We start from the raw sequence: 20,107 nt of genomic DNA, 5'->3' as shown, positions 1-20,107 counted from the left end.
CTGCTTCTGCATATTCCAACCTGGGGCAGATCATGGCCACTATCTATTTTTTCATCATCTCCTCATCCACATAATGAAATGCTACTCTTATGTTAGTCAAGAGATTGTACGTCTCTCTGTTTTGTTAATGTGCCATAGCCAGGTCCGGATACTGGTCCTGTACGGATATTGGGCCCCAGCTTATAGACTTATGGACCCTAACTCAGAGAAACACCTATACAACTCCCTCTGGACATGCATAGCACCTATTTAAGACCCAAATCACACCAATAAGGCACATAAATGACAAATAAATGGAAAAGAAGCATAAAATGAGGGTTTAGAGGTAGGTTCATACAGTATTAAACATTCTGGTTACTGGCTCCTGGACTGGTACTTATGGACCCTAACCTAGCCTAACTCAGAAAAACACCTTCCTACTGCACATGCATAGCTCCTAACACCCTATTCACACCAATAAAGGACATTAACCCCTTAACCACAGGGCGTCACTTTCGTGACGCTTGGGAGCAAGGGATCATACCGCGGGGCGTCACTTTTGTGATTCTGTGTTATTTTGAATTCACCCGGGCTTTCAAGTGGTTGCTTGTATCATCTGTCAGTACTGCCAATGTCCAACACTAGTCAGCACTCCTAATCTCATCTGTAGTCCCATCCATTGTTGACAATTTAACCATTTCTCCCCGTTCTTGACTCCCCTCCCTACTCCCCCTCCATTACCCTATCCTCTCACCTGCCCAGCCGTTCTACGCTAAGTAAATCTTCCCTGGAATTTTTCACTGATTTCATCCATTGAAATAAGCCCTATGCCCTATTCTTATACCAAATAATATATACAAGAAAGAAATAAGGTAAGTGAGAGTGCCATACACCTAGAATTGGCTAATTATCACCTGACAACACCTCACGTGCACTCGTTCGCTAATTTTCGCTGTTTATTTCCCCTTGAAATATGCTGTATAATCTATTTTCGTAATAAAAATATATATAAGAAGGGAAGGGAGAAGCCTAAGTGATATTTACATTCACCTGGAACTACCTAATTATTGCAGGCCGCCACGCTGTATTCTACGTTAAGTAAATCTTCCCTGGAATTTTCCACTGATTTCATCCTTTGAAATAAGCCCTATGCCCTATTCTTATACCAAATAATATATACCAAAAAGAAATAAGGTAAGTGATAGTGCCATACACCTGGAATTGGCTAATTATCACCTGACAACACCTCATGTGCACTTGTTCACTAATTTTCGCTGTTTATTTCCCCTTGAAATATGCCGTATAATTTATTTTCGTAATACATATACATATAAGGAGGGAAGAGAGAAGCCTAAGTGATATTTACATTCACCTGGAACTACCTAATTTATAATGTATTGTCTAGATTTCCTGCCAATCATTTCACTGCTATATATTAGCTGCTGTCAAGAGGCTGACGTTGGAAGTAATGCATTTCCCTAGGTAGGCCGCCCCGGCCCACCCCTATCAGTTCACCGTCATCTTCCAATGTGAAGGTACGTCTGTTTGCTCCTGCTAACTTCAGCCGCTTTTCACCCCCATGCAAAGAAAAAAAAATCGCCAAGCTACTTGGTCATTGATTTCAGTAAATTGAGATTCAGTGTGGTCAGGTCTGTCAGGTGGCTCCCATTCCTGTTTGCTTTTACCAAATCAGTTTTGAAAACTGCAACACTGGTCATGATTTTTTTTTTTTTTTCCCTCAGGGTGGTCTGTAGGCAAAATTAAATTGACATTGTCAGTGGCTGAAATTAAACCCAAGCCACACTGATCTCATACCACTGCACAACCACTGAGCCGAATACAGTATTCATTTTTTACTATACAGTACTCTTTTCAACTTAACTTGGCCCAGATTATCATCCATTAGTGGCATACAGTAGTTCACACAGCCCAGTGGCGGAAAATTCATTTTATTTCATAACACTTCCATTATAGGGAGAATCTAGTGTTTTTTTTTTTTTTTTTTTTTTTTTAAATGCAAGGAAGAAGGAACTAAATGCCAGAAGCCTGCGAGATTGTTCCCTCCAAGAAAAAACAAAACAGAGAGTCGGATGCAAGATCTGTTCATTTCGAGATGCCTGGACACACAAGTCGCTTCTGAGTCAAGATGGAGAGATGGCAGTTTTAGGCCAAAATACAGTGAGAAGAGTATACCAGGGTTTTGTGAGCACAAAATAGTTACTGGGCATGTCCCATCATCTACTAGCTTGAGATTGCATTGTGTTGGCTCATACCAATTACTGTACCTATAATGTGCAGAGGACATACACAGACACAGGTGTTGAAACACTGCGTAGTATATGTAGATTTTAATGTGATAATTTTAGCTCTCTGAGTGATACGCAATGGGCCAGACATTCACTCACTCATTACCCAAGCCCCTGATGAATCCTGACTCTGCATAATAGACCTAACCAATTGCAAAAAATTTTATTTTCATTTAATTATTTATTTTTTGTGTGTGTGTATTTCCCATTACAAGCCAGCTAGAGTTAATTTTGTATTCCACTTAGTTTATCACTTAAGGAGAAAGAATTACAATACAGTATATCCTGAGGCATACCTGCTGTCACAGGTCATTGGAGTAGGCTATGTATGTACAGTAAGTATTGTGATGTTTGGCGTGCTCATGCATGACATAAGGAAGCTGGAGAATGCAAACTGATTGAGAGAGTATGAGTGAAGTGGGGGAGAGCGACTGAGGAGGAGGTGGAGGGATGAGGTGGAGAGGTACAGGTGTATAGGAGAGAGGGGCATGTGAGTTGGAGATAGGGCAGCCTTTTGGTGGAGGTCAGGGTGGTGTGGAGGAAATTCATTTGTAGCCACCCATTATGAGATTAAGCTAGTGATAGATGGATATATAGGTAGTTAAATGAATTGTCTAATAATTTATTGCTTTTCTTTTATTGCTTCAGGAATCAGGAGAACGAATATCACGATCTGCACCCATGGATACAAGAAAAATTGATTGGATTCGCATGGGTACCACTGTGGCCACTAATGCGCTGCTGGAACGCAAGGGAGAGAGAATGACGCTGGCAATCACAGAGGGATTTAAGGACCTTCTGCACATCGGTAACCAGAGCCGACCTAACATTTTTGATTTAGTAAGTACTTTGGTGTTGTTTTCAGTAATGTAGCCTGTAGTTGGTTTGTTTTTATCAGACAGAACTGGGCCACTCTTGTGGTTTAATCACTAAGCTAAGACTGCTTGAAATTCAGTAAGATTTAGTTTTGAGTTAGGAATGAGTGTCCTTTGTAACTTTTCAGATCAACTTGCAAGTGAGATGAAAAAGGTTTGGGAACTTTGTCAGGTTAAATTAACCCATGGCATCCAACATATATTTCCGCTGACCCTTCTCCCAGCTGGGCATTCCAGAGAAAATCACTTTTTTTTAAACCCTAATACACAGCTAATACTTAACCAGAAATAAAAAACTAAGTGTCCTAATACTCGGCAATCCTTCAACTTCAAGTTAATGGCCCCAGATTGTCCGTGAAGTGCGTGTAGTGAGAGAGAGAGAGAGAGAGGGGAGTTAGGGCAACTTTTGGCGTTTTTTAGCTGGTGTCTGTATGTGTGGCTGAGGTGCGATGGTACAACTAAGACCTATACTAACACTTCCAGAAGACCACAGTCAACTACAGACACCATTTTTGTGTAGGTTTTTCTGAAGTGGGGCGTGAGTGCGGTTACTATAGCAACGACCTTGAGGCAGGCTGGCTCAGTTCACCAGCAGTTCACCACCACGCCACCATGCCTCCACCAGCGTCTTACATCAAACACACACACACACACACATGGAGGTGTATATTTGGCTTGCATTGTCGCACGATTCTAGCGCTGTTGTGCCACTAAAAGTCTGGATATTACTGCAGCTACTACTAATACTACTGTACTATTATTACTGTTAGTACAGTACTACCACTACTACTACTTCTGCTACCACCACCACCACCACCACTACTACCACTGCCACTACTACTACTACTACATATAACCTAAAAAATAATATTGTGAACAAAATAGTTATCCACCTACTATCCATTTCCACTATAACAGATTTTTTTTTTTTTCCTGTGATTTGTACTTTTTCATCATAACAAATATGAACACACACAAAAACTTTCAGTAAAGAATAAGGCACTGATTTCATCTTGAAACAGACTTTCTGCTTCCATTATTTACATAAATATACACAGAGCATTGGTGCGAAGCTTGCCCTACTGTGCTTCCTGCTACTTGCCTCCTCCACCTCCTCGCTTTCTCATCATCATCATCATCCGGACCTCCTTTCCCACGCTAGGGCAGGGTGAGGAGTGGCAGTGTCCAGACAGCCCAAATTTGCCCAGTCCAATAGACCCTGCTTCCATTCACTCACCATTCAAGCCCCTGGAATCCTGTCTCAATCTGATCTGCCAAAAACATTCACCATGTTCTGTAGCTTCACATAAACATATCCGATAGAGTCAATCCAAACACTGCCACGTTTCTCCACTCCCCTATATTTTCCACTATAACAGAATATTTTTTCCTGTGATTTTTACTTTTTCATCATAAATATGTACTGTATACACACAAAAACTTTCAGTAAAAAATAAGGTACTGATTTCATCATGAAACAAAATTTCTGCTTCCTTTATTTACATAAATATACACTGAGCACTGGTGCAAGGCTTGCCCAACCACTCTTCCTTCTCCCCTTCTCTGCTCCCTACCTCCTCTTCCATCTCCTCATCTATGCCAATATCCCCCTCTCCAGGATCAAAAATATACCCTGAACCATTCCTGTCATTGGAAATAGCAGATGAACGTACAAGGGGAAACAATGGGCTCACAGTGGAGGACTCGCATAATCCACCCTCCTCATTCGATGCATAAGTATGGTTGTTAAGAATTAGGGGGGTTAGGTTCCTGACCACTTTCGTCATTCAAAAAATATTCAAGAAAGATGGAAAGATTACTGGTAAATATGAACGAAAATGACACGGGGATTTGAACGGTTTTCTTAAAGACCTAAGTTCTCAGGGGAAATTATTTTAGTACTACATACATCACAGATGATTGACGTTTGATTTTTTATTTAAAAAATATTGGAGAACAAATGAAATATACCTACATTGCAATATTACAGAAAGCCGCCTGAATGCTTCCGATAGCATGTTTACTGCTGGTCCTGCTGACTGGGTATGACATCACCACACCAAATAAATTATGCAGCTTAAAACCATAAATAGCATTGGAAGTCTAACTGGAAGTGCTGAAACATAATGGGGGGGGGGGCTTCGCCTCCAGGACCCCACAATGATTATAACGTACCTAACCTAGTGCAAACTAAGATGTGCTTTATGTAAAGCTGGCGCCAAATCAGTATTGTGCGTTAAAAGCATTTGTTATTTGTTGGCACAATTGTCACCTGACCATGCGATGATGAAACACTCACTCTGGTTGGCGAGCACGCGACTGTGCTTGACAGAGTTAGTAGTATGGGTCCTGGGTGGAGCCATGGTGGTGCTGTAGTATTCCATGTGGTCAAATGGGAATGCAGACAGATAAAGAGGGAACCGATCAGCAGGGCAGAGCGCAGGAAACTGAGGCAGCTCAGCCGGTCTGTCTGGTGGCACTTGGTTTGAATTGTCGAAATGGTGGGGATAACCATGTTGAACAATGAAAAAGGATATGGAATTATAAATGTCGAAACAACGAACTGTTGAATAACAATCGATCGAAAAACGAGGGCTTGGTGTGCACAGCAATAGATGTGAAAAAATAATTGGGTACAATACATACTGTACTGTACTGTACTGTACTCTCCTAATTAGAGATGTGTTAAAAAATGTACTAATGTTTTTTCATCCATTTGGCACTATGAATTGGGAGGAACTGTCTTATCACTATTAGCCCATAAGTAAGCTGGTAGCAGTGAAACTTCAGTAGCTTTTTTTCCCCCCTTTTTTTTAATTAATAGTTATTGTGGACTTTGTGGCAGAAAAGAAAGTTAAAAAAAAAATGGGCAGCTTTACAGTGAAAATAAGTGATTAAAATGCCCCACTCAGAGTGACAACCTTGCATATGTTTAGTTCCCAAAGAGGTGACAGGAAGCTATTTGATCATGTAATACCACCAAGGGAAGTAGTCTGATCTTGTACCCTTAAATGCACTGTGGCCCTGGTAACGTAGCATTGGACCGTGAGTGGATTAATATGGGATTGTCTGTTGTTGTTTTTGTAGAAGTAGTGTGTTGAGATATCATATATGAGGAGGTAGTGGTGGTGAGAGAAGGATTACTGGCAAAATGAGGATTTAGTGTACTGTATTATTTTACTTTTTGTCATTCTTCCATATCCCACGAAAGGATAGAGGACTGCATAAGGCTGACACACCTTCAGACCACCAATAACATTTCAGTTGAACCTGGGGCCACAGCAACAGCCACTTTTTGTTTGTTATCCCTTCCCATCTTCAGTAGCAGCACGAAATAGATCTTGCAAACAATGGATTTTGCCATCACTGTAATGCAGTCTTCGAAACTACAGTGCAGTTACTTACCTGATATACCTCATCATCAGAACACAAACACAATTTAGAGCAACCTCAACAAGAGATCTGTGGGAACATCTGGTTAAAGTGGCCAGTTTCCTGCTGTCCAGTGGGTTCTTGTCCATGTGAGTCTGGGTTAGCAGCAACAACATTACTTTGTGATTTGCAGAAAGTTATTTGTCCAGACGTCTTATACGAGGAGGTGGTGGAAGTGAGGGAGCGCGTCATTCCCCGACAAGATGTGATGCAGATGGAGGCCTCAAATAACCAGTGGGACGTACAGAGAGGGACCACTGGCGAAGATCTCCTTGTGATCAAGGAAGTGGATGAGTGTAAACTAAGGCAGGATTTAATGACTGTCTTGAAGAAAGGAATAACATCTCTTGCTGTGGTGTTGCTGCATTCATACATGTACGTTTTATTTCTGTTACATACTCTTTGTTAACTTGTGTAGTATGATAATGTCTGTTTGTAGTTTACTTTTACTGCTACCAGTTAGGGGCACAAGGTTGCCTGCTCTTCCAGTGCTTTTGTCTGTTACTTACGGCATGTCTGTTATATTCCACCCTGACATTTCATATCAAAGAGGCTCATCTTTTTGTAGTGGAACATATGAAGCATCCCACAGCTTAGGTATATTAGTGAAGAGATGAAGCTGAGATAGAAGAGGTGAAATGACCTTATATGCAATTTTGGTCCCTGATTGTATGTGTAGGATTTATTTGTAGTACAGTATTATATGTTAATCATTCTCATGTGAGTATGACTTTTTGTAATTTATTCTCAATGCAACTACTGTATATGATTTTATTCAGTGGAAGGGAGCTTCATAGAAGAGGAGTTGTGAAGGCTAACTCCACCTGCTCAAAAAGCATTTCCATAGCGGAATAAAATTCCCTGACCATGGCAAGAATGATATAAATAAGACCATATTGTTATTATTATTATTATTATTATTGGTAGGTGGGGGTGCTCATCATCCACTCACTCGATGTAGTGCTGCTGTCGTGTGTCTGCTCTTTCCTCCATCCTTCTTTCCTTCCATCCTCTTCTGTCTTCCTTTACTTCATTCTTTCCATGTCCTTCTGCCTACGGGTAACTTTACACTTCCTCTTCTGTCTTTCTTTCCTTCATTCTTTCCTCTTCCTTCTGACTGTGGGTGACTGTACACTGAATGACAAGCCAAATGTTTCTTGTACACCAGAAACCATTTACTACACTGGGTGGTAACCATATAACCAAATTTTGGCGCCTGGTGGTTTAGTGAGTAATTATTGCGCTCTAGTCGGATTGAGTGGGTGAAGGTTTATATCCAAGGGGTGGTTGGGGTTGATTGCTCATGTAATGCCACTCAGGGATGAGTGAGGCTGGTCACTCTCATCTTAAATGTCAGGACCAACTGCTTAGCCCCGGACTCCTACGCTCCTCATGGGGCAATGTAGGATTGGATGATGGCTCGATGGATTATTATTATTATTATCATCATCATCATCAGTGGTAGGTGAGGATGCTTACCGTCCACTCACTTGATGTGGTACTGCTGTGGGTGTCTTCCCTTTCCTCTCTTCTTTATTTTCTCTTGTCTTTCTTCCCTTCATTCTTTCTTCTTTCTTCTGCCTATGGGTGACTTTGTACTCCCTCTTCTGTCTTTCCTTCCTTCTTTCTTTCCTCTTCCATCTGCCTGTGGTTGACCCTACACAGAGTGACAGGCCAAATGGTTTTGTGTACACCAGGAAACCATTTGCTACGCTAGGTTACACCATTTAACCAATTTATGGTACCTGGTGGTTCAGTGGGTAATTAAGGTGCTCCAGTTGGATTGAGCCTGTGTGAGTTTGTATCCAGGGGTGGTTGGGGTCTATTGCTCACATAATGCGTCTCAGGGATGAATGAGACTTGTCACTCTTATCTTAAACTTGCCTAGCCCTGGGTTCCTACTCGCCTCATGGGGTGACATAGGATTGGATGATGGATGGATGGATGGATGGATTATCATAATGTGGTAGGTGGGGACACTCACCATCCACTCAGTGTAGTGCTGCCTTGGGTGTCTGCCCTTTCCTCTCTTCCATCCTTCCTCTTCTGTCTCTCCTTCATTCTTTCCTCTTTCCTCTGCCTGTGGGTGACTGTACTGTTCCCTCTTCTGTCTTTCCTTCATTGTTTCCTCTTCCTTCTGCCTATGGGTGACTCGACACTGGGTAACAAGCCAAATGGTTTCTTGTACACAAGGAAGCTATGTACCACGCTGGGTGGTAACCACATAACCAAATTATGGCGCCTGGTGGTTTAGCGGGTAATTAAGGTGCTCCAATTGGATTGAGCCGGTGCAGGTTTATGTCCAAGGGATGGTTGGGGTTTATTGCTCACATAATGCCACTCAGGGACAAGTGAGGCTGGTCACTCTCATCTTAAATGTCAGGACCAACGTGCCGAGCCCTGGGTTCCTAGATTCTTCTGTGGGGTGACATAGGATTGGATGATGGATGGATGGACCATTATTATTATTATTACAGTAAACCCTCTATAATGCGGATTAACTGGGGGGAACCCTATGTCGAATTATCGAAAAATCCGAATTATTGGAGCTCATGCTTGCCCCTGTCCCCAAATCGCACCCACACTCACTAAAACTTGGCTTTTTCACCAAAACATTGAACAGTACAGTATATTATTACTTTATACTCAAAGAGTGCACAATGCAATAAATAAAATAGTATCAAACCTTGATAATGAAGACTTGCAACACAGTAGTAGAGTACAGTACATTTAGCTGCATCAAAGGTACTGTACAGTTCTTAAAAATTACATTTATTACTACACATATCACTATAAAAATTGTTCACTTCCACTTATCAGTGGAACCCTTTTCAGACATGTCTTAATTCGAATTTCTATCCAAATAAAAATTATTTGTCTGGTGGTCAAAAAGATCCAAATTAACCGATTTCCGAATTATTCGGGTTCGAATTAGAGAGGGTTTAATGTATTATTATTATTATTATTATTATCATCATCATCATCATCATCATCATCATCATCATCATCGTCATCATCATCGTCATCATCATCATCATCATCATCTAATCCTGTGTTGCCCCATGGGAAGCATAGGAGCCCGGGGCTAGGCAAGTTGGTCTTGACATTTAAGATGAGGGTGATCAGCCTTACTCATCCCTGAGTGGCATTATGCAAGCAATAAACCCCAACCATCTCCTTGGAAGAGAAACCCGCACAGGCTCAATCCAACTGAAGTGCTTCAATTACCCACTAAACCACCAGGCGCCATAATTGGTTATATGGGTACCACCCAGCGTAGTAAATGATTTCCTGGTGTACAAGAAACCATTTGGCTTGTCACACAGTGTAGAGTCACCCATAGGCAGAAGGAAGAGGAAAGAATGAAGGAAAAAGACAGAAGAGGGAGCGTGAAGTCACCCGTAGGCATAAGGAAGAGGAAAGAATGATAGAAAGGAAGACAGTAGAGGACGGAAGGAAAGAAGGAAGAGGAAAGGGCAGTCACTCAAGAGCAGCACAACATCAAGTGAGTTGGTGGTGAACGCCCCCACCTACCATTACAGTGAAACCTCACTACAACAGACTAATGGGGCCCGAGCCATTCCGAAAAAGTGAAATTTCAATAAAAGCAACATCCAGACTTCCCCCTGCTAACCTGGACTTTTTCCAATACTCAGTAATCCCTCATTTATCCGGACATAATAGAGCCAAAGGCATGTCCAGATAGTGGCAACATCCAGATAATGAACAAAATTCCCCTACCACACCCAGACCCTACCTATACCCACCTCCAATGTATACCTAACTTATTCGTACAGTACCTATGCTCAGTCTGGCAGTGTTTTCCTGTCATTCAGGCATATTTAAACATCAAAACACACGTAGGAATATCCAAAGTAATGCCAAACATCAAGAAAACCATTTAAAAAAAGAAACACTCTGCCTATATACCACTGTATGCATAGTACCCATCTTAATTTTGGCACTATTTTCAGGTCATTCTGCCATGTTTAGACATCAAAACACACATAGGAATATCCAAAGTAATCTTAAACAAGAAAACCATGAAATAAACCACAGAAAATCAAAAAACACCCTGCCAATACACCACTGTATGTACAGTACCCCTTTTAGTTTTGGCACTGTTTTCAGATCAGTCTGCCACTTTTAGACATCAAAACACACAGCAGAATATCCAAAGTATCAAAACACACAAGCAGAATATCCAAAGTAATGCTAAACACCAAGACAGCCATGAAAGAAAACCACTGAAAACCAACAAACACCCTACCTATACACCACTGTATGTACAGTATCCCCTCCTAATTTTGGCACTGTTTTCAATTTAATTTGCCACATTTAGAGATCAAAACACACATAGGAATATCCAAAGTAATGGGGGGGGAAAAAAAAAAAAAAAAAAAAAAAAGCTCCTGACCCATACATGACCATGTACAGTACCCCTCCTACTGATGACGGTTTGAAAATCTGTAGTCTGTGACGAGTGATTGCTCCCAGGGCTCAAGAAAAAAAAATTCCATGGCCAAATATGCCATTGTAAATTGGTTATATTGGTATGAATCGTATACCATCATCTTTGCTGGTGTTTATAAGTTCAGCTAATAAAAACACATAAAACTGGCATCCATCCTCACTGTACATTCACTGACTTCACTTCTCTCGAAGACCATAACTTTACTCTTCCCTACATTCACCTTTAGATTCCATTCCTTACCCACTCTCCCAAGCTCGTCCACGAAGCCTTGCAGCTTTTCCACCTTAACCCCTAAAGTACTAAGCTCATCGATCGAGCTTTTTGCGCAATTCCTTAAAAGGACGAGCAACTCTGATCATGCAACATCTACAAAAAACTGGCGGCAGCTGGCTCCACCCCAGCTGTGATGTAGATGGCTTCTAACCAATCAGAACTAAGTGTTGGACACACCAGGGGAGGGGGGGCCAGGCCCGTAACCAGGCGATGGGTGTACCCCCCACCTCCTTCTCGCCACATCCCTCTACCCCACTACCTTGTTACTACCCTACCTCCCACAGTTCTTACCACCACGACCACCCTTCCCACTCCCTCTTAATGCATCCCCCCCTCCCATGTGGATCCCCTCCATGTCCCCTCCCCCAGTCATTTGAGGGGAGGGTATTTCCCCCCTACCCTCCCTCCATGTCCCTGTACTCCACTGGGGCCCTTCCTTTGTGTCTTGTGGTGGTCTCTTCCCATCCCTCCATCCCCATACACCCCCTCCTGGCCTTACCACCTCCCACAACCTCCGACCACCCCCACCCCCACCCCTTAGCATGCAGTATCTTTACCTCCCCGGCCTTGAATATTTTGCGTATTTTTTATGCTTTATGGCGCGTGTTTTTGAATCATTACCTGTAATTTATTCGTGTCTTTGCATACAGATATGCACACCTCAATTATTTTAGCTGTCTTTATTCGGAACCCACTCAAAAAAGAAATTTTATTTTATGCCGACGTATGAAAGCATGTTGGAGCCTTCAAAAACAAAACAAAATGAAACGAAAACTAGCTAGATTTGACAGCTTGGAGGGGAGGGGAGGGGGGAGGGAGGGGAGGTTAGGTGAGGAGAGGGGAGGGAAGGGAAGGGGAGGGAGGGGACTGGAGGTATGGGGAGGGGAGAGGAGGGGAGGATAATTATTACTAGATTTCTTATTTTTATTGGGGGGTTCATGACCATTTTCCCTAGCTAGATTTGACAGCTCTGTGGGGAGGGAAGGGCGGAGGGGAAAGGGGAGGGGAGGTTAGGTGAGGAGAGAGGAGGGAAGGGAAGGGAAGGGGAGGGGAGGGGAGGGAGGGGATTGGGAGTATGGGGAGAGGAGAGGGGTGGATGATTTTTACTATTTATCATATTTATTTGGGGGGTTTGTCACCATTACCATGGTTTGTAACATCTGTACACACCAGAAAAAATTGATTTTGGTGATTTTTGTACATATTTTTGCGAAGAAAACAGGTGTGAGTGGCGTATTTTCTTTCTCGCCGGGGCCTTGACGGGTAACTATTATCAACTTTGACAGGCCATAGCTTGGTAACTATGGGGTCTAGGAGGGTGGGGTTTTCATTTTCAGGTGTGTAACTTCAAGCTCTATAAATCGGGCATAAAACTTTTAACTTTTGACAGTCAAAAAATAGGCATGTTTTTGCGTCCTTGGGGAAGTCAAGGCTGGTGAATTGCATACCCTAGGGGTTAAATACCATATTTTTCCCTTCAGTGCTTTGTAGGTTATCAAGTACTGGTAAAAGTGTTTAAGACCCAGATTTTGCCCAGTATATCTCCTTTCTAGCCCTTCACTTGGCAGCCAAGTATTCCTCTCTGTTACCACCCCTTTTCCATTTCCGAATTTTTTTTTTTTTCCCGTTGTTAACTGCGGCTTGTATACCTTCATCCCACTGTCATGATACTTAATGAATGTGTTTTAATTTGAATGAAATTGCCTAGTTCCATAGGTTTTCATGGTTTGCAGTATCTCATAATGTGGTTTATGTACTCTATAGTAAATGCAGTACTGTATTTAGCTTACCCTGGTTTCTAATGTGACGTAATCATGCTTCAGGAATTTAGAAGAGATTACACCATGAACCTTTTTTTTTTTTTTTTTTTTCTTTTTTCCAGATTATTATATTAAGCATGGGAGGGACTTCAAACTAAAGGGGTTAGATATATAGTTCTCAGGTACTCTCTTATGCTGAATAAAATAATCCTGTAATAACAAGAATAAAGTAAAAAATGATGTTATATGGATTCAGGGGGTTAGTTTCTGAATTGTAATGCATATTTCTATTATTTCATACCTGACCAACCACCAAGCACAAGTAAGTGATATTGGCATGCTGTCTGACACTTTAAGATCTTTCATTCAAAAGAAAATGCTGTTTCTGTAACACCAAGCTCTTCTGAAGCTCCATTTAAACAAAACACTGTTAATTAATTAATTTTATTTACTTATATGTCCTTATCCTCACCCTGCCCTTGGGTGGGAAAGGAGGTCCAGATGCTGATGATGATATGTCCTTATTTGCAGTGAAGTCCACAGTAAAGATGAGTACATACAAAGTTCTCATTACTGTCATATATTTACTTCTAATTTTCCCATTTCCTCCTTAATTATTGTGTTAATTGTACAAAAACAGATATCCCAGACATATAATAACAACTCACTTTACATGTATGATATTTTATATGAAAAAAAAAATGTATATACTGTAAATAAAATGCAGAAGAAAATAATAGTTACTTTTTTTTTTCTTTTCCTTATACTTCTTTTTGTCAGGTATAAGGCCCATGAAACTAAGGTTGGGATGATAGCACGAGAGTTGGGGTTCAGCCATGTGTCCCTCTCCTCTGAAGTGATTCCCATGGTGAAGGCAGTACCTCGAGGCTACACTGCTTGCTCTGATGCCTACCTCACACCACACATTAAGTCTTATCTCAAGGTAAAGAAGCAGAACCTGTTATCTCCTGAGGTCATGACTAAGCTGAAGAAAACTGTCTAGATAACATTCAAAAGCAGAATAAATGTGACTGTGTTTAAAATTGAGAAACAGTGATCCCTCGATTATTCAAAGTAATAGAGCTGTCAGTATGTTTGGACATGGACAGAGTCCAGATACTGCACATACCCATACAAAAGTATTGGTGCACAGGGTGTGTGATGCCTTCCGGAAACATTCAGACAGTTGCTTACATTACCAGCATCTCATTGTGTATGAACATTATCTGGTTATAGAAACATAATGTTTGCTATATGTTTGCAAGAGGACATTGCTAGTTGGCAATATATGACACCTTCTGACATCAGAGATACCAACATGTGGTAGGTCGGACACTAATATTTCAGTGATCTTCATTCTGTGGTCCCAAATGTTTCACACATATTGTGCACCAATACTTTTGTGACCCATAGTACAGTACTCCTCCTAATTTTGACGGTGTTCTTTGGTCTTTCAGTTATTTAGACATCAAAACACACATGGGAATATCTTTTATAATGCTGGACACTAAGAAAACAATGCATTAACAACAGAAATCCACAAAAAAAAATCAGTGAAGAAGACGAAGGTTGCAAAAAAGAATTTTAATAGCTGTGGTACTGTACTGTACTGTACAGGGAGGTCCTGAAGATACGAGCAGTTAGGTTCCATTTGGCATAGTCGTATAATGAATTCTCGTATAACGAAACATGTAACTAATGGTAAACTATTGGTTGGCTTCAAGGACCCCATCAAAGGTAAGTTTTCAAGCTAAAATATATGATACCAAATGCAACAAACATATCTATATTACCGAACTGTAGAGAAAGCATCCTGAAAGAGCAAATAGTGTGCAAATAACATGGCTGCACATTAATTAAACATATAAAATATGCATAACACTGACCTGTGGTAATGTTGTGTTGGAGACGGGAAGCTGGCGGTCACCAGCTGAGCAGTCCCGCTATTTCTCTTCGAGGTTTGAGACTTGTTCACTAGGGGAAGAAACAAGATCCTCGATGATGTCGTGGCAGGATCATCCTTGGCCTGCTAGACAGTCTTGAAATAGGAAAGCAGACCACTGATGGAGGGACCACTGGTGAAGGAAGATCGTGAAAGTGAAGATTTTGGCTTGAAGAAGTGGCTAATCTTCATTTGGGAAGCAGTAGCCATCTTCTGCTAGTAGAGTTCGTATCTCCTCAGTCCGTCCAAGATGATGGCCTTGAAGTCCAGAGCCCTGTCTAACTGAGGGTCATACTTCATCGCCTTTTCTGCTAGGCGTCTGCCGTCATCAGTGAGTTCACTAAGTTGTTTGGTGGTGAATGCCATAGTGATCGGAGCATCTTCGCCATCAGGGCCTGTCTCATTTTCATGGTGCCTCTCCAGTTGAAAGAGCAAATCATCAGACAGCTCCTGAGTGTGGAAGGAGGTCAACCACATCTTCCTCATCAACCTCCTCGAAGCCAGCATCTTTTGCCGGGGAGACAATCTGTTACTGTCCCGTTATTTCCCCATCCACTTCCTTTCTTTTTATTATATGCAGTAAATCACTTTCATGTAGACTACAGTGAGAAGAGCAACTGTAAATATTTTTATTAAATAAGAAATGTAAGGACTAATGGTTGTGTGCAGCTTGCCCATTTATACACCATTTACGTGCATAAACTCACATGGCCACTACACTTCCACATCGCAAGTACACAGTATGCCTCACTTGTAACTCCCTGATTTTGGTCTCTCTCTGTCCCTTTTTTTTTTTTTTTTCCCCCACATACCCACGTATTATTCTGAACCTTTACAGTAAACACTCAGTTATCCATCATGGCAATATCCGGCCCAGTCCAATATCCAGTGCTGTTGGCTTAGCTCAAAGCAATATCCAGCAAATAATTCAACATTGGGCACCGAAACGGGAAGTAACTGACGTTTTTTTTGTACTGTATTGGGATGCGACACATATCAACTACTCGTTCGTGGTAGCCAACTGGCGTCCAGGAAAACCTCACAGTGCACCAGCCAGTGAGAATGCCTGCAACATGCCAGCCAATCAGAATTCGTTGCTGGAGCAGCCCCCAGCGTGCCAAGCCTACACTCTGTCCCTCGTGGATCTCGTTCATTATATAAAAATATAAAATAATTTGGTTTTACGCCAGGTATCCCCGAAGGGCTAAGGCGTTGCCTCTGAGTAGAGGACTTTTGGCTGGAGCATGTAGCATTTTATGACCGGATGCCCTTCCTGATGTCTACCAGTGACCATTAAAGACATAATTATGCATTCTGCTCTTGTGGTTGTCAGAACCCTCTTTCTAAGACTTACTCTGTGGCCTCCCATGCCTTGCATGTTGTTCCAGTGCATGTGGCCTCATAATGCTTCGTGTCCCAATACTCTATTGTGATTCTAAAATTACTCTACATGAAATTATATCCATTAGACTACACAGGATTAAGTGCACTGAACTTTACTGGATGGTGTACAATACCCTCAGTGGATGCCAATACTACTGAGTACATAGTACACTATGTACAATAATACAGTAAAACCTCGATATAACGGACTTCAGTTGACCGGAATTTGCTTTTATCTGACTCGAGGAGCTACCGGACTATCTATCTATCTATTGCCAGATGCCACAGTCCCATAAGGGGCGGCCATTTGACTTTGAGTTAAATTCCTGTATATCGGAAAAAGTCCGATAAAGCCAGAAGCAGTCCAGACTGCCTGAGCACTTCAGGTATGCTCACCACAATAAGGTAAATAAAAGACATGTTTATCAGTGTACAGTACAGTATTATTATATACTGTATATTGTACCATTTGATTAATGTAATGAAGTTATAACACAGTACAGTACTGCAGTGGTAGTCAAAACAGTTTAAAAACGTTCATACGATCCGGACTAATGTCTGATATATCGGAAAAAGTCCGGATTAGCAGGGGGAAGTCCGGATGTCGCTTTTATCAGAATTTCGCATTTTTCGGACTGGCTTGGGCCCCAATTAGTCCGTTATAGTGAGGTCTTACTGTACTCTACTGTATTAAGACTGCATTGTATTTTGCTTAATTTCCATCTTTTACTCATGGAAAAGTTTTTAGGTTGGAGGGTTGAGAAAAGCAGTTACAGTTAAAAGCATTGAAAAAAAGCATGCTTTTCATCGGCGAAAAGTGTATGGTACATGTACGGTTTTCTGCCTAATGAACCAACTCTAACTACCAACAAGCCAGTACCGTATCTTGGCATGTCCATTCTGTTAAGCGTCACTCATAAAAACATGGAAAAATAAAGTGAAGAAATAAATCTTTACCATTTATTGGTGAACTGATGATTTGGAAAGTACAGTAGTGTTGTACAGTATAATTGTCACAACTCCCTTGCTCAAAGTTATGCAAACGACCATGACCGACCAATTTATTCCTTACCTGACTGCTGTCACTCCACCCCTTACTTGCTCAGCTGTTTTGCAGATAATACAGTAAATACTTACAAATTGCATGGAAAAATAATTGAAAGAAAAAAATCTTGAGCATTTATTGGTGAACTAATGATTAGGAAAGAATTGTTGTACAGTAGAATTATCATGACTCCGTTGCTTACAGTTAAGTATAGGGCTGCTGCCTGCAAATTTATGCCTTGCCTGACTGACTTTCTCCACTCCTCACTTGCCACTCAGCTGGTTTGCAGATAACACAGCATATGCACGTGAATTTCATGTACAGTAATTTTATCCAGCAAAGCAAACCTTCCTTTCTATCAGCTGGATTTTATCTTCTCTGCCAGTGCAAATGCATTCTAAGATGATGTATAAATTCATCTTAGAATGCATTTGAGCAATAAATTGGTGGGCCATGGCCATACACAACTGAGCAAGGGAATTGTGATAATTCTACTGTACAACACTTCTTTTCTAATCATTAGGTCACCAATAAATGCTCAAAATTTATTTCTTTAGTTTATATTTCCATGTTTTTTGAATAAATATCAAATCATGTTTAACAAAAAAAGAACCTACTGTGTGCATTGTGCACTCCTGCAAGTCACTGCGATCATGTGTGTTATGTCTGTGGGTTGTATTTAAGAGTAGGTTATGTTTTAAATGGAATCGTTTGTGTGGCCCGGGATATGAGTGGTATTGTATATACTGCAGTGATATAGCCTATATATAAGAGTATATATCGGATGTCTGGGAAAACTAAGCAGTTGGGAAGGTAAATTCCTCATGCTTCTTGGTTAAATGAGATTGTAATGTACAGTACTACTGTACTGTATCAGTACTGTATTGTATTTTTTGCTTAGCTTTCATCTTTTACTCATGGGAAAGTTTTTAGGATAGAGGGGCGAGACAGATAGTAACACAGTATCTTGCTTGACGCTGAATGTTGAGCCAGTGGGGTGGGGGTGCTATGCAGTATCCAGCATTTTGCTTTAATCAGCTTAGGGCTTGGCCAGATTATGATGGATAATTGAGAGTTGACTGTAATAGTTTTTAATCAGAGTCTTCTTCACTAAGCTGCAAAACAGTGTCAAGGTAACAACACTCGGTCACAAAGAATCAGGCTTAACCATGAACGAAATCTTCGGTAAAAGACAATTTAATGTTTCTTCTGTCTGCATCTGATATTCAAATACCAACAGTAAAAATTGGTATCGGCTTGGTATTGAAAAAAAATGTAAATATTGACAATGTAATGGTTCGGTGAATTGTGTCAGTTACAGCACTAATATGTTCATGAGAAACTTGTATCTAATAACAAGGAGGCTTAATACTTGTACAGTAATCCCGCATTATACGATGCCTCTTTATATGATATTTCACTTATACAATGTCAAAATTTTAGTACCCTATGCCCACTATACAATGGGAACGATTTGCTACAACGATGGATCATCCGCGGCTCAGTGAACTGCGAATGTGCAAACGCAACAAAAACATCCTCACACTGTCGGCATTGGACCACGCACACTTGTCCACGGGTCCAGCCTAGCCCTGCCCAGCCAGCCAGTTCTGACATTGATGAGTGAGGGCTGTGACTGTGAGGCCGAGTCGGGACAATTCGCCGTCAGGACGATTCCCCGTCATTTATTTACGTATCAGTTTATTTAGCAAGTACACTAGTTTTTGAATTATGTGAGTTATAAAAGTGATGGTAGTTTATTGTTTATATAGTAAATGTAAAATATGGCATCAAATCATGGGCATTAAATGAAAAATAATAATATATTGAAACGTGAATCAGCTGATTTATGATCATTCCTTCATCTTAGCATAAGGCTACATACGAGACATTGGCATTTATATAAATGCCTAATTACCTTAAGTGAATGATCGACATACTTTGGAATTATACGAATAATTTTCATATTACGTCTGTATAAATGTTTCGGGACAATTTGCCATCAAGTCAATTCGCCATCACAACAATAACAAGACAATTCGCCATTGGGACTTTTCGTCGTCAGGATGATTCCCCATCATTTATTTTCATATCAGTTTATTTAGGAAGTTCACTAATTTTTTAGTACTGTACTTGTACCTCTTCAGAGTCATTTTAAAATATACCCAGGATGTTGAAGTACCAATGGAAATTAATGAAAACAGCTATGGGTGATGCTAGAACATAATTCAAGTCAACTACAGCAAGGTAGAAACAAGTTGAATATTGTCTAAAAGTGCAACTTACAGTACAAATGATATCCAAAGGCAATGCTATTGATTGAAAATAGACCTTGATAGATTCCCCTGAAAATTAGTTATTAAAGTATCAGTTAATCAGTAATAAGTATATTTATAGAATGACGGGGAATTGTCCTGACGGGGAACGTCCATATTATGACGGCGAATTGTCGACTTTGTGGCGAATTGTCTAGGAATCACATAAACAACCCTTTCTTGCTTCAGTAAAGGTAAGAACTACTGTATACTGTAGTTTTCATGTTTTTTTCTCTTTATTCACTATTAATGTGTTACTTTAAATGTTTAAACATAAGGATATTTCATGTATGTGAGTGCTAAGGTGTGTGTATGTGAGAGTT

At 40.8% G+C, this 20,107-nt stretch overlaps 1 protein-coding gene across 1 annotated transcript in view; it reads left to right on the top strand.

Annotated features, from left to right (window-relative positions):
- The window catches only part of LOC145394208 (5-oxoprolinase), a 103,903-nt gene that overhangs the window by 3,900 nt on the left and 79,896 nt on the right, over positions 1-20,107 (top strand). Inside the window, exons 2-4 of the mRNA XM_080268197.1 lie at positions 2,934-3,125; positions 6,726-6,967; positions 13,880-14,042. Of these exons, the coding sequence (XP_080124323.1) occupies positions 2,934-3,125; positions 6,726-6,967; positions 13,880-14,042 (597 nt within the window). The remainder of the gene's footprint in view (positions 1-2,933; positions 3,126-6,725; positions 6,968-13,879; positions 14,043-20,107) is intronic.

This window comes from Coenobita brevimanus, chromosome 26, assembly GCF_032717465.1.
Source record: "Coenobita brevimanus isolate Jiangsu-jjx chromosome 26, ASM3271746v2, whole genome shotgun sequence".
Classification (NCBI taxonomy): Eukaryota; Metazoa; Arthropoda; class Malacostraca; order Decapoda; family Coenobitidae; genus Coenobita; species Coenobita brevimanus.
The sequence above is the reverse complement of the archived record's forward strand: the minus strand, read 5'-3'. Positions and strand labels throughout refer to the sequence as shown.